The sequence below is a fragment of the Trichosurus vulpecula genome, chromosome 9 (assembly GCF_011100635.1).
Source record: "Trichosurus vulpecula isolate mTriVul1 chromosome 9, mTriVul1.pri, whole genome shotgun sequence".
Classification (NCBI taxonomy): Eukaryota; Metazoa; Chordata; class Mammalia; order Diprotodontia; family Phalangeridae; genus Trichosurus; species Trichosurus vulpecula.
The window spans coordinates 123,105,702-123,119,895 of record NC_050581.1 but is presented as its reverse complement, the minus strand read 5'-3'; the positions used below and the strand labels follow the sequence as shown (position 1 = coordinate 123,119,895).

The following is a 14,194-nucleotide window of genomic DNA, read 5'->3' as shown; positions in this document are numbered from 1 at the left end:
CAATGCCTGGCATGTCATTGGCACTTAGCAAATGTTACTAATTCTTTCCCTCCCTTTTCCTCCTCTTCCTTTGATCCTTTTGTGGTATAGGCCTGTCACCATTGGGTCGAAGGGTCTGCACAGTTTTGAGGGCAAAGTTCCAAATTGTTCTCTACGATGGCTAGACCAGTTAACAATTCTCTAGCATTTGTCATTTTCCTTTTTGTTTTTTTGTCAGCTTTGCCGATCTAATGGGTATAAAGTGGAATCTTAGAGTTGTCTTAATTTGCATTTCTCTAATTATTAGTGATTTAGAGCATTTTTTTCATATAGATTTTGATAGCTTGGATTTCTTCCTCTGAAAACTATTCATATTCTTTGACTATAAATATATCAATTGGGAGACAGCTACTATTCCTATAAATTTGAATCGGTTCCCCATATATCTTAGAAATAAGACCTTTATCAGTGAAACTTGCTTTAAAGATTTTTTTTTGCCAGTTTCCTACTTCTCTTCTAAATTTAGATGGACTGGCTTTATTTGTGCACAAACTTTTAAATTTTATATGATCAAAATTGGCCATTTTAATTCCTTCACTATCTTTTCCTCTATCCATAAATCTGACAGATAATTTCTTCTATGCTCCTCTAATTTGTTTATGATGTCCCCCTTTTGTCTTTAAATCATGTACTCATTTGGAGCTTGTCTTGGTATATCGTATGAGATGTTGGTGTATACCTCATTTTTGCTAGACTGCCTTTCAGTTTTCCCAGTGGTTTTAATAGCTATATACTTTTAGAATGTGAAGCCAAGCTGTTGACCCAAGCTCAAGTACCAGTTTTTACCTATCAAAATTTTAGACATACTACTCAAAAAACTGCCCAGGGAGTGCTGATACCTCCCTAAGTGATGGCCAACAGCATGCATGATGACTGGTGGACTCTAACTAGGCCTCTGTCTCCTGAAAAGGGTTCATCTGTTAAAGGGCTACACTTAAATGTCCTCTCTAAAGGACCTACCTTATCTAAGCCACTCTTCATCCGGTTTTTGGCTGTCTTTAGTTCCTGTTTCTTGTGTCCAATCAGGGCAGAGAAGATATTCAGTAGCTCCAGATAGCTCTTGGGAGTGACATAATTGTGACGGGCCAACTCAGCCAGGTATTCAATGCACTTTTTGGCCACAGACTGGTGGATGCGGACACACACTTGGATCTACAGGGATCAGAGATGTTCACCAGCTTATTTATAACCCTCCCTAGGAGATGAGGGCATCAAGTAGAAGTTACTACAGGTAGAGGGCACTGCAAGACCCACACAGTTTTGCCAAACCCATGAGACCGAAAGCAGAACAGTGAAGAGGTGGGAACTGGCGGGTTTAGCTCTGATGCTATCTAGCTGGTGAGCTTATCCATAAAGGTTCTCTGCACATGCACTAGCTCATGGAATAGCTCTAGAGGGCAGATTTTCTTCCTCTCTCCTACCTTAGGCTGGGACTGCATCTCCTGGAAGGGAAGAGGCTATTTCCAAGGTGAGAGCTGTCCCTGAAGACAGGTACATGGGAGTTGGAGCAAGTCACTCCCCTTCTTGTATTATGTTATTAGTTCAAAGTCAAGTTTACTTTACCTTACACAGGGTAGGGTAGGGTCCACAGAAACATAGACTATCTGAGCTAGAAGGAACCTTAAAGAGAATCTGATCCAAACTTCTCTCCTCGACTTCACAGAGGGGGAAACTGAGGACTGGAAAGGGGCAAAGACTGTCACATAGCAAGTAAAAGATAGGGCCAGAACTAGAATCCAGGGCTCCTTATTCCCCTGCATTATGTTGCCTTCTATTTCGAAGAAAGTTGCTTAACCTTGGAAGAAAAAAATCTCAATCTTAACACTATCACTACCATGGCTCTCTCTTTCCTGAAACAAGGACATCTTGAGTCTGGGTTAGGCATCACCCTTGCAAAGGGATTTCTCTGAGTAGACATCAGAGAAAGGAGGAGCCACCTCCTTCTATGAAGAAAACCCAAGACAGAGATACGAGGAGGCAACTTACCAGGCCTTCCTCATTTGTGTTGTCCAGCTCGGGGATCTCCTTCAGAAATCTGGAAGCCACAGATTCCAGGGCTTCAGATGGCCACTCATTGAACCAGTCAATAGTGCAGCAGTTGACCAATGAGGGAAACTGTCTCAGGCGGGCTCGAAAAACCTCTCCAAGAGGGCTGGGAAGTAATCAATGCTTAAGAAATCAGCCCAGAGCTATGGGAGTCAACCTATGCTTAAGCCCATACAAACTATAAACAAAAACGAAGCCCACAGTAAGATAGAGTGGGGATATTCCTTCACTGAACTAGGTCCGTCCTGGGGATTACAGAAGCTGGACTCATTTCTGGAAAATGGATTAAAGAGATGTGGAATAAGTCCTACTGGTTGGATCTCTCACCTTCCCAGATACATCCCCTCCTTTCCATCCCCACAGCTATCTCTAGAGTTCGGACTCTCTCTACTTCTGACCTGGATTGCTATCCTAGCTTTCTAAGAAGCCTGCTTGACTCCAGATCCCTAACCTTCTTCACTGCACCCATCTTACACACGCCTTTCTTTTCTAAAGCACAGCTCTGATACTGAAATATACATGTCATCATCCCTGCTCAAAAATCTTTCACGGCCATTTCCTATCAAACTGAACCCAAACTTCTGGGCCTGACATTTGAAATCTTCTATTGCCCAGCCAACAAGAGTTCACACTTCTTCAGTCTGCTTTGTATATATAGCCTCTGTTCCAAAGTGGATAACTCATTCTCCAACACACCCCACACTTCTACTCTTTGCTAATGCTGTTGACGATCTGGAATCTACCACCTCTACCAAACCACAACCCATCCACTTTTCAAGGCCCAGCTCAGATGCCATTTCTTTCACAAAGCCTTCCCTGATCCTACAGTCAGAAAAGATATCCTCTTCCTTTGAACCCTGATATTGATTTTGCACCCCTCTTCTATCACATTTTTCCTTGTTTTCCATTTTTTTTTTGAGGGGGGAAGGCAGGGTGATTGTGGTTAAGTGACTTGCCCAAGGTCACACAGCTAGCTAGAGGCCAAATTTGAACTCAGGTCCTCCTGATTCCAGGGCCAGTGCTCTACTCACTGCACCACCTAGCTGCCCCCTGTCCTTGTTTTCCTACTTTGTGTACACTTGTCTGATCCCCTCAATACAAGATTGGGAGCTCCCTGAAGGCAGGAATCATGGCTTATTAATGTCTATATCTCCCCAAACCCTGAGCACAAGACTCTGCCAGTACATAGTAAACCTCAGTAGATGCGTCTTTCGAGAAATGAAGGCATATAGGCTACAAACATTGGAGGCCGTAAGAGAAAAGTGGCTTTGTGCCCAAACTAAGAGCCCAAGTGTCCAGTGTGGAAACCCTCTCAAAGGGATACAGAAATGGGACAAAGCTGGGGGACAATGAGGGGTCACTGTGGCCCTAAGTTGGAAGCTCTGGGAAAAGGTGTAGGATGAGGTACGGGGGGTGAGGTAGAGACACTAAAGTGAAGTGTGGATTATCTAGGCGTGCCAGTGACCTGTGGTGTCCTCGCTCAATTCCCATGACCATGGTGGTAGGAGCAGAGGGATGGGCCCCACCTCATGCACAGCACCATGTGAATGTTGCTTCGCACAGTGCCTGTGTAGGCGGCCATCAGGTTGGCTTTGGTAGGCTGCAGCCCCAGCTCCTGAATGAGAGGCCGCATACTGGTGAGGATTTGGTCTTGCTCATCCGGAGAGTACAGGTTGGGAATGTCCCCAGAGTTCAGGACGTTGTTGATATCCTCCAAGAAGGACTCGTTTTTAATCTAAGGGGGTGAGGGGGGGGGGAGAGGAGAGAGAAAAAAGCTTAAGTTCTTCGGGCGTACTCCACTGGAGGTGATACTAGCTGATCAAATGACTCCTGCTTCAGATCTCAGGGTGTCTGTGTTCTGGAGAAGGCACAAAGATCTAGGAAAAGGGTCCCCTGGAGGAAGCAAACCTTTAGCTTTTAAGCCCACAGACTTGCCCCTCCTTTCTGGGCAACAAGCTTTTTTTTGGCTTTGGAAAGCTTAGCTGGCACCTCATTCATCCATGAGGCAGGACAAGGATATGGGAGGATCCTTTGCATGGGAGTCAGGAGAGTTGGATTACAGTCCTAACTCTGCCACTAATTAATCAGGAAACCATGGATAAAACACTTGGCATCTGGAGGCCTCGGTTTCCATCTCTGAAAAATGGCAGACTCGGGGGATGTATTCTCATTTCAATATACACGCCACTGGAGAAGAAGGTCTGGCCTCTGGGGAAGGGGATGGGGTGGAGTACCCCCAAATCTAGTCCTGAGGCTCAGTCTCACTCCTTCTGGGTTTCACTCTACTATTCCAAGCACAATGTTTATTCCTTAACCTGTCCTGTCTCATTATGGCACCTGTGTGTCAGAAAACAGGAAGGTGACAGGGAGCTTAAGGAGCCCAGCCTTCAGCAGGATCTTCTTGACGTCGTCACGCCACTCGGACATCCCATAGTTCTTAGACAGCTCAATCTGGAAGCATTCGTACTCAGCCCTGGAAAGAATGTGGTGTGTGAGGCAGGTAGGTGGCTGATATTTCAGCGGGGTTCTCCCCTTGCTGGACCCCTGCCAAGGAACCCAGGAAACCCCTCTGATCATCCTAAGCTCCACAAATGGGCAGGAAACATATGAACTGTAGCACAGACAGTTATTTCCCAAACACTGATATAACCAAGTACCTCTTACCTCTATTATTTCAAGGACCAAATTTTATTTTTATTGAGCAAGTTTTAGTGGGCAAAAGCTTAAGGGAGGCAGCTCAAGACCTTATATTAGGCATTCCTGGGGGCTTCTTTTGGGTTTATTTCCTTATTTTTCTGTGCCCTTTACCCCAAAAAGACATGAAATGGAAGAAAGGGAACCTATAGATGTAAACGAAGGCAAAGATGACCTTCCAGGACCACAGGGTTACTCATTTGTACCTTCTCCTTTCATTGTCCTAAATGGCCAGTCAGCTGTCAAATCCCATCAATTCTATCTCCCCAATATCTCTGTCACCTTCTCTCCAATTCCAGAGGCACTACCCTACTTTGGGTCCCCATTATCTCTAGCATAGACTATTGTAATAGACTTTAAAATTTTTTTCTTCTATTGATATATTGTTTTTGCAACAGACTTTTAAGTAGTCTTTGCTCTCTTCCCTCCAAACCAGTTTTCACATGCCAGTCATCTTTGCAATAATGCATAGCTCGATCATGTCAATTATCCATTCAAAACCTTTCAATGTTTCTTTATCATCAAATAATGTGTAAAATCCTGCCCTATCTCTTGTTGTGTCTCCATGCCATACCTCCTACTGTCCCTGTCCCTGTTCACTCTGTCCCACATACCTGGAATCTTGACTCCATTTCTCCCTAACCCCAATTCCTTCACCAAAGGGAGGGACTTTGATGGAAGATGGTAAGAGAAGACTGAGTGCCCTTGGTAAGGATATTAAAAGAACTATATGCAATTGTTAAGCTACTGACGTTGATCCTTGAAAGAGTATGGAAAAAAGTTGAGTCGCCACCGAAGCTGAAAAGGGCTGACATGATAATTTCTACAAGAGTGCTGTCTGCAAAGCCAGTGAGCCTGATTTTGATTCCTGACAAAATCTGGAATATATTCCTAAAGGGACAAAGTGCAAACACCTAGCAAAGGAAGCAGTGGGCTCTTGAACTCCACGGTACCTTGAGTTATGGAATCTGAGCTAGAAAGGTGATCTGGACATCTGTTGGGAGAGCTTTGTTTCTTTACGCCTGAACAGAACCACTACTACCACCTCTGGGGCCAAAGGCCAACATCCCTTCTCTTCCCTTGAGTAGTGGTGGTAGCAGTGGTGAGTGGGTGAGTGGTCAGAGTGGGGCTGCCAGGGACAAGCACTAACAAGGACCCCCAAGTCTGTCGATGAACTGATTATCCAGCTTCTTTTCCCTTTTTCCTGGGCTGAGGAAGAAGGGAGTAGAAGCTGTAGCTACAGAGCTAAAGACAGTGATAACAGTAAGAACAGCAACCCAAATGACATGGTGTTTCAAAGATTACAAGGCCTTTTCTTCACATTGTTGCTAGGAGATAGTACAAGAAGTACTATCCTCATTTGGCTCACTGAGGGAGAGGCATTTGCCCAAGGTCACACAACTAGAAAGTGGCAGAGCGGAGACTCAAGCCTAAGTCTTCTGAGCAGCCCCATCCCAGCCCTTTCTGTTCCACCACTGTGATAGGGAAGAACAAGGGACCCGCCCCTCCCCCCCTCCCCCTGACTCCTGTAGCCCTTTCTTCCGCTTTCCAGCCCAGCAGACTCATACATGTGAGAGGCAAGACGTGTGAGGGAGTTCCTGCCACTGCCTCCCACACCCAAGAGGAGGGCGTTCCCTAGTGATTGGCGCAGGATGCGGCTGATGCGGCAGATGTGGCTCATGGCATCCACGAAGAGCACCAGTTTCATCTTGGTCGTGTTGATCTGGTTATAGTCTTCCATGTACTCCTCAATCACACGCTGCATCTGGGGCCAGAATGGGCACAAGCAAGAGAGAAGTCATAGATCAGAACCCCTGCGCTGCAGGAGCACCAGGGAGGCCTTGGCTGGAATAAGAGTGAAGGGACTGGGAGTTGTGCTCAATCAGCACAACACAAGCACAGAGAGGAAACAGAGAGAGGTCTTGTTAGAGGTCACAGCTCAAAGTTGGAACTAGAAGCCAAGTTTCCTGGCCCATCACTTAGGAGTTTCAGATAGACATGAAGTGGGGATTGAAAGTAGGGCGACTGGGAGTAATTTAGATGTTCTACGGAATAATGTTAAATTTGCCTTAATGCAAAATGAAAAAATAAACAAACGAGCAAACAAAAAAATCCCAGCACTGTCCTTAGTGACTGTCATCCTAGTAAAGAACGAGAAAATTCTGGCTAGAGGTAGGACAGTGTAGGGGGAAATGCACTGGCTTTGGCATTGATTGGAATTCTGGCTCTGCCACTTACTACCTGTATGACCTTGGGTAAGTCCTTTCCTTTCTCTGGGTTTCAGTTTTCCCCTCTCTCTAATGAGGGAGCTGGGCCAGATCATTTCTTAGATCTCCTCTAGCTCTAGAGCCTGGGGTCCTACAGCATGAGAGATGTGACAACTCTAAGCACCAAGGTCATGGTGGCAAGGAACAGGGATAGCAAGGGAGGAGGACAGCTAGAATCAGAGTAACCAGAGGGGGAAGAATTGACCCAGGCCTCCAAAGAGTGTTAAGCAACTCTAGGCCTGTGTTAAGTCTGACCATATTTAACTTCCTATGGGACTTTCTTGTGTGGGATGCTGCTCCTTCCAAAAGAGACTTTTGTTTTTAACCATCCATGTAGCAAGATTAAGGGAAACAGGTGGCCAGGGGAGATGAGATGAGATTATGTTCCCAAATTCCTGGAGCCAAAGTTAAAAAGGCCCCTAAACCCTACCCCCAGCTCATCAGAAACCAGAGCAAGTGGGCACTAAGACTCGGCAGGGCTGGACTGCTTTCCCACCTGGAGTGTCACCTGGGGCTTTCCCAAAACAGGAGCTCAGAGTCCCTCTCCCACTTCCTACATGCCCTGGAGTAACCAAAAGATTTGGAAACCAACTCAGATGAAACACAGGTCAAAAAAAACTACTCTTCACTACCCTCCCCCCCCACATCTGCTAGGGACCCTCTTAAGAATAACCAAGAAGCTACAGAAGCTAAGAGGCAGAGTACTCAAGGAGGGATCCAGTCTGACTCACTAGCTGGTTCTGAGCCCACCTCCCTCTATAGGACACAGTTTGGCCCTCTATAAGACTGGGATAATACCACTAAGTCACTCCAGGCCTTATAAAATCACAGGATCCACTGCTAAAAGGGGTTTCTGAGGTCATCTAGTGGAATTCATACCTGACCACGGATCTCCTCTATGATATCTCTGACAAGGAGTGCTATGGTGGACTGGGGGGGAGGGAGGGAAAGGAGAGTGGCTTCCTCCTACTGACACAAATAGCATGAGACCAGGTGAGGAGTCTGGTGTTGGTGGAGGCAGAGTTAGGGAAGGGCTGGTCAGACCCTAGGAAGGACAATCAGGCCCTGCCCACAATCAATTCAACTTGCTTTAGCCAGCATTCAGGGCTCACCTTGGATAGGAGGAGAGCCTCTAGAGGATGGAGGCTAACAGGAGACCCACCCCTGGGTCCTCCACCTACCTTCTCCTGGTCAACAATCAGTTCATAAATCCTAGCGTCAGACCCTGGCATCATGAAATCTCCATACAAGATTGGCTGGTAGGGGCAGACCTCGGAGAAGGAGGTATCCCACAGCACCATCTTGCTTTCCATGAGTTTGTCAAACCAGGTCCGATCCTCATCATTAACTAGACGGTCCCGGAACACCCGACAGCTCTCGTGGTACCACAGCCTCAGCAGTTGGACCTTGTCCTGAGGAAGCAAACAGGAATAAGCTTGGAGCTTATGGACACTCTTGCACTCCCCTCTTGACTGGTAGGGGAACTTTCTTCTGCAAGGAGAGGTCACCAGGCAGCTCATCCTGGGGCCAGAGACAAAACAAAGACCATAGCAAAGCAAGATATAAGATAACACTAGCTCACATTTCTATGGCATTACAGAGCATTCCCCTCACAATGACCCCAAGAGGGAGATAGTGAAAATAATAATATTCCCTCTTTTATATTTGAAGATATTGGGGTCCAAAGCGGGTAAAGAGACTCCAAGGGTCATGCAGCTAGTAAGCTGGAGGCTAGGTCTTGAGGGCTCAAGTTTAGTCCTCTTTCCAGTATTGCTCTAATCTTTGGGTTTCAAGACCCCCATCTGGCTTCTTTGCCACATTTTCCAAGGCTCCAGTTGGGTTCCACTTCACTGTCCTCTCCCCCAGCCTCCACCTTGATGCACACCAAGCTCATTTCCATCCATGTGCTTTGCACATCCCCCTCTTCTCCAGAAAGCTTCCCACCCCATTCTGTGACTCCAACCCTGAATTCTTCCTCTCATCTCCTAGAACACAATATCTCAAGCATTCAGCTGGCCCTCATCATATACCGTCTACTACTGCAAATTTTCTTTTCAAGAGAAATATACCTCAATTATACCATGAGCCCCTTGAGGGCAGGGGGCATGTCTCCTTCTTGTGCTCCATAGCCCAGCCTGGTATAGGACTGTGCACGCAGTAGGTGCTTAACAAATTTTTTTTAAATGGAGTAACTGAAAATTGGAATTTTCTTATGGGTACTCAGGGATAGTCAATGTAGGTCTGTTGAAGGTTGGGAGACGAAGTCCAGGAACCCCAAGACTGGAATTCCCATTCAGGGTAGCTGAGAGGGAGTACCCCTCAAGGACCCCAGTACTGGAAATGGTCGGGCCATCTGGAATGAATTTGAGGACTCTTTAAGTCAAGGTGGCAAAGACTTATTGTGCTTTTCAGCGGGCAAGAGTTCTTAGGGAACCTGCAACCTTACAGTGGTGCAGGTAAAGTTTATATAGGATATTTTGGGGTAAAACATGTGCCAAATATGTTAATTAGGTGTTCTGTGGTGGGTTTAGGGAGTGGTTAAGGGGTGGTCAGTTCTTAAAGGAACATGCACTTTTTGTATCTACTGTGCAGGCATCTTACCCAGAGTTCACTGGAAAATAGCCCAAGGGAGGGCTACATGGAGGTATGTTTTTAGGCCTGAAACGTCACTAAGTCAACTAACGGTCAGGGCTGACTGGGAAATACCCAGGCTGCTTCCACCAATGTCTTGTTAGATAAGATGAATGTAAGGGAGTATACATATGTCTAAGTCTAGCATACATATAATAGGTCAGTGAGTAGTAAATATCTCTATGACCCAGTACACAGCCAGTTCAGCACATACACAACTGGTCAAACTAATAAATTCTATAGGTACAACTGGCCACTGGAAGAGAGATGAATGTTTTACTAGGGCATGCTGTCCTGTTTTACTAGAGAGAAACTGCTAGGGACAGTGTTTTGAGGCTAGGGAGAGATGTGATTTTGGAACTGGATGTGATTTTGGAACTGGAGTCCAAGCACAGGCACCAAGCCCCCCATCAAGTCCAGGTGGGGCTGTGTTGGAAATCTTACTTTCAGTTCAGTATAAATTCCTGGATCCCAGTGTGCTCAGGGTCCTATATCAGCTGCTCAAGAGAGGCAAAGATTTTCTGACTTGTCCCTCCCTCATGGAACTCAGATCATAACAGAGAGGAGAAGACACAGATCAAGATGCCAGGCAAGGGATGACCACTGCCTAAGAAAAGCTGGGACAAAGTATCATGGGAGCTCCAAGGCAGACAGGTTTCTCAAGTTATTCAAACTTCTGCAGCATGAATTCCAGAGAAGAGGGAGAGCCTAGAGGTGTGGTGAACCAGAAAATCTAATGAATTTGTGTGACTCAGAGGATAGAGAAGTTGTTGTTGTGTTTGTCCTTCATTCTCCAAGAGGACCAGGATATCAGGAAAATGATGACACGACTTGTAGTTGACTTTGAGTAAGGGAGGACTGTGCAAGGTCACCAGACTCACTTTCTCCTCCAGGGCCATCTGGGTTCAATGGCCTGATATTCACCAGGATGACTGAAGATGGCTCAAGATGCCTTAGGAGACCCTGGCCCTTTCAGGCTAAGGTCTTTTCAGGTTCTCACATTGAGTAAGGTAATGCCCATTCAGTGAGTAGGCCTCTTTAAGAAGTTAATCAAGGTAGAGGCAGCTAGGTGGCACAGTGAGTAGAGTACCAGTCCTGGAGTCAGAAGGACCTGAGTTCAAATCTGGCCTCAGACACTTGACACACTTACTAGCTGTATGACCTTGGGCAAGTCACTTAACCCCAATTGCCTTGCTTTCCCCCTCAAAAAAAAAAGAATTAAAAAATTAAAAAAGAAGTTAATCAAGGGATGACCCCTTTAATCAAAACAACAAAAAAAATCACACTGGGATAAGAAGACCCTCAGGGTTTCTGGCCAAAAGAGAACAGTTATTATTTGGTATTTACATTTTCACTCTGTGCTAGGAGGGTAGTCGGCCATTGGATGGAGAAGTGGGGAGGCAGGGGAGAGAAGGCCTTCTCTCTTTCTTCCTTCCTCTCTGGGGATTGCACAAAGATAACAGGGAAGATGCTGAAAACACTTGGCCCTGCCCCAGGGGAGAATCAGAGAGAGTCACCAATGCCAGTCAGCTCTAGGCCTCTGCAGAAATGACCATCATAACTCTGTGCCTTCTTTGCCCTAATAATAATTTTCTTGCCACAGATCAGTTTCTAAGTCAACCCTGTCTTGGGGGATAGAAGTGAGATAATTTTTTATTAAATAACAAATAAAAGAGAGATCCTGGGTTTTTTCCCTTCCTATCTCCTCATTCTCTATTCAGTCAAGTCAGAATCTGAAGGACATTGTTGATGATGAGATTGGATTAACTTTCTCCTCAGTCTGTTCAGACCCCACCTAAGCAGGGAAGCCCACTGTGTACTTCTCAGGCTTGGGTGGGGGTAGATCCTTTGTCTAGACTGCCCAAGGCTTGGGGGTGGTCTGAGAGCAAGAGTGATCAAAGTCAGGTCCCCCCCACCCCAGCTCCTCATCAGAACGGGTCCACTTCTTTATATAATATTCATTATCATTAACTGTTAACCAGTCAGAGTTGATTGCCGTCCTCGGGAACACCCACTCTTTTTTTCTAATTAGTTTATTTTTAGTTTTTAACATTTGCTTTTGTAAGATTTTGAGTTCTAAATTCCCCCCCATAATGTTAATACAATTTGAAGATCTTCCCCATCCATTAATAGGCCTCACGTGGAGACCATTAAGGGAAGCTTGATTAGGGGAGCCTTGTTTGTAGGAAGGCCTGCACCTTTTGCTAATTAGGCACTGGGTCAGAGGGTTGTGATACTCTCTAGATCTAAAAAGGGTATATATACTTTGAGGTTAGCATTTTGCTCTGGAGCTCACTCATTGGAAGAGTGTTCATGTGATCGTTAAGGAGCCTCCCGGCTTTCAAAACCCAGATGTTGGTGCTTCTCTCTCTGGTAACTGTATGTATTGCCTGAATCAGACAGTTAGAAGCCCTGCCTGTTGGTCTTTATTTCTAATTGTAATTTGTTTGTATTCGTTCTGAAGTTCACGGTGCTGATTTTCCCCCTGAACTAAGTGAATGAGATATGTATATATATATATATATATATATATATATATATATATATATATATATATATATATATATACATACACACACGCATGTTTCATTAAAGTAAGATTGTTGACCCCTTTAAAGTTGCTTTCCTTTAGAAAAGCAGATCAAAGAACCTGTGCTTGTAGCCCTCCTGTGTGCTGGTGTTATTGGTCTTATACCTCCACAGCAGCTGCAAATAGCATTGCTATTGCACCCCCTCCCCAAGACAGCATGCAATCTGATAAGGCTTTGCCTATATGATTATATTAAACATATTTCCACATTAGTCATGTTGTAAAGAAGAATCAGAACCAAAGGGAAAAACCATGAGAAAGAAAACACAAAAAATAACAACAAAAAAAGAGAAAATAGAATACTTTGCCCTGCATTCAGACTCCATAGTTCTTTCTCTGGATGTGGATAGTATTTTCTGTCATGAGTCTTTGGAATAGTCTTAGATCCTTGCGTTGCTCAGAAGAGTTAAGTCTAACAAAGCTGGCTATTGCACAATATCGCTGTTACTGTGTATGAGAACGCCCACTCTTTCAAGGGCATATAAGCACTGAGTGGGTTCCATGAGGGGTCTTTGGCATTCGAGAATGCTACTGACCCCTTTTATTAATTATCTGCTGGTATAATTAATAAAATGATTACTCAGAAATGATGTCTCTTGAACTTTTTATATATCACAGAAGGGAAAAAAAAAGAACTGAGCCAGGAGGGCTGTCCTTGTCGGCTGCCATCCCCTCCTGAATAAACCTGCACCGTGCAGCTACAGGAACATTGTGTCTTTTGACCTTGAAGCTAAAACGCAGCATGAGGAAAAATGCATGCCTCAACAAATTCAAACATCATCTCCTTCTCTGACTTTATTATAAATTATCTTTTCTCCTGACCTTTCCCCCATGTCTAGTTGCAAATCAGCTATCAGTTGGAATGACATCATAGGAGTGATATGTTATAAGGTTTGCCGTTTTCCCCACTATTATATAGTTACTAGTTTTGTCCTTAGCCTGGTGCCGGGCAAACAGTGAGCATTAAATCACTTGTGGATTGAATAATTTCAATACTTGAACAGATTCAGGATTTTGCCCAGGTGGTTAGTCTCCCCACTGGTACAGATTACAACCCTCTATGACAGGGGTCCTTCACCTTTGTGTGAGTGTGTCAGGAACCTTCTGAGCAGTCTGGTGAAGCCTATGGACCCCCTCTCAGAATTGTGTTTTTAGAGGCATAAAATAAAATACGAAGGATTAGAAAGGAAGCCAATTCCACAGAAATGTTACCAACAGATTTTTAAACACCAAGTCACAGATATTAGGGAAAGACACCCACAGAGCCTACACCTTGATGGCTATGGTCCACCCCACCTCCCATTAGCTGGCAGTCATCATTCTAGGGATAAGTCTTTCTGCACTTAGGTGAGCTTGGCCCTTCTTGAGTGAGCACAGAATGGGCACAGAGACCACTGCTGAAGTTCGATTTGACATTTCTAGGGCTTATGCTCTGCTAAGAGAGGCTTTGAAAACTCAGGGTCACCTCGCCTTGGAGAAAGACTTGTGTGTGGAGGAAGGAACCAGCATGAGCCAAGAAATGACATTTTTTTCATCATCTTCCTGGGCCCATGGATGTTCGCTGATAATGTGAAAGAGAAACTAGTATAACCTCCTGACTTTATAGATAAGGAAATTGGGACACAAAGACAAGAGAGACTCATAGTTACAGCAAATCAGTGGCAGAGCTGAGACTCAAACCCAGGCCTACCAAGCTCTCCACTAGGCCACACTGCATGGCCCCTAAGGTCATTTAACGTACTTTATTTAATTTACTTAATGAAAGGTAATGATTTACTTTAAAGATTTAGCTGTCTTCTAATTCTTTTCCATCTTTTTTTCTTTTTTCCTTCTAGAATTCCTGCAAACATGTTTTAAGCGGAATTAAAAGTACAATGTCACTCTCTATGGGGCAGGGGAAGAAGCTGCTTCAGCACAGGGGCCCTCA

General features: G+C 45.0%; 1 protein-coding gene across 1 annotated transcript in view; it reads right to left on the bottom strand.

Moving 5' to 3' along the window:
* DNAH1 (dynein axonemal heavy chain 1) overlaps positions 1 to 14,194 on the bottom strand; it is a 162,426-nt gene that overhangs the window by 45,876 nt on the left and 102,356 nt on the right. The window contains exons 47-52 of the mRNA XM_036738850.1: positions 8,228 to 8,458; positions 6,348 to 6,544; positions 4,423 to 4,558; positions 3,612 to 3,820; positions 2,026 to 2,191; positions 1,000 to 1,191 (exon numbers count right to left, since the gene is read on the bottom strand). Coding sequence (XP_036594745.1) covers positions 1,000 to 1,191; positions 2,026 to 2,191; positions 3,612 to 3,820; positions 4,423 to 4,558; positions 6,348 to 6,544; positions 8,228 to 8,458 — 1,131 coding nt within the window. The remainder of the gene's footprint in view (positions 1 to 999; positions 1,192 to 2,025; positions 2,192 to 3,611; positions 3,821 to 4,422; positions 4,559 to 6,347; positions 6,545 to 8,227; positions 8,459 to 14,194) is intronic.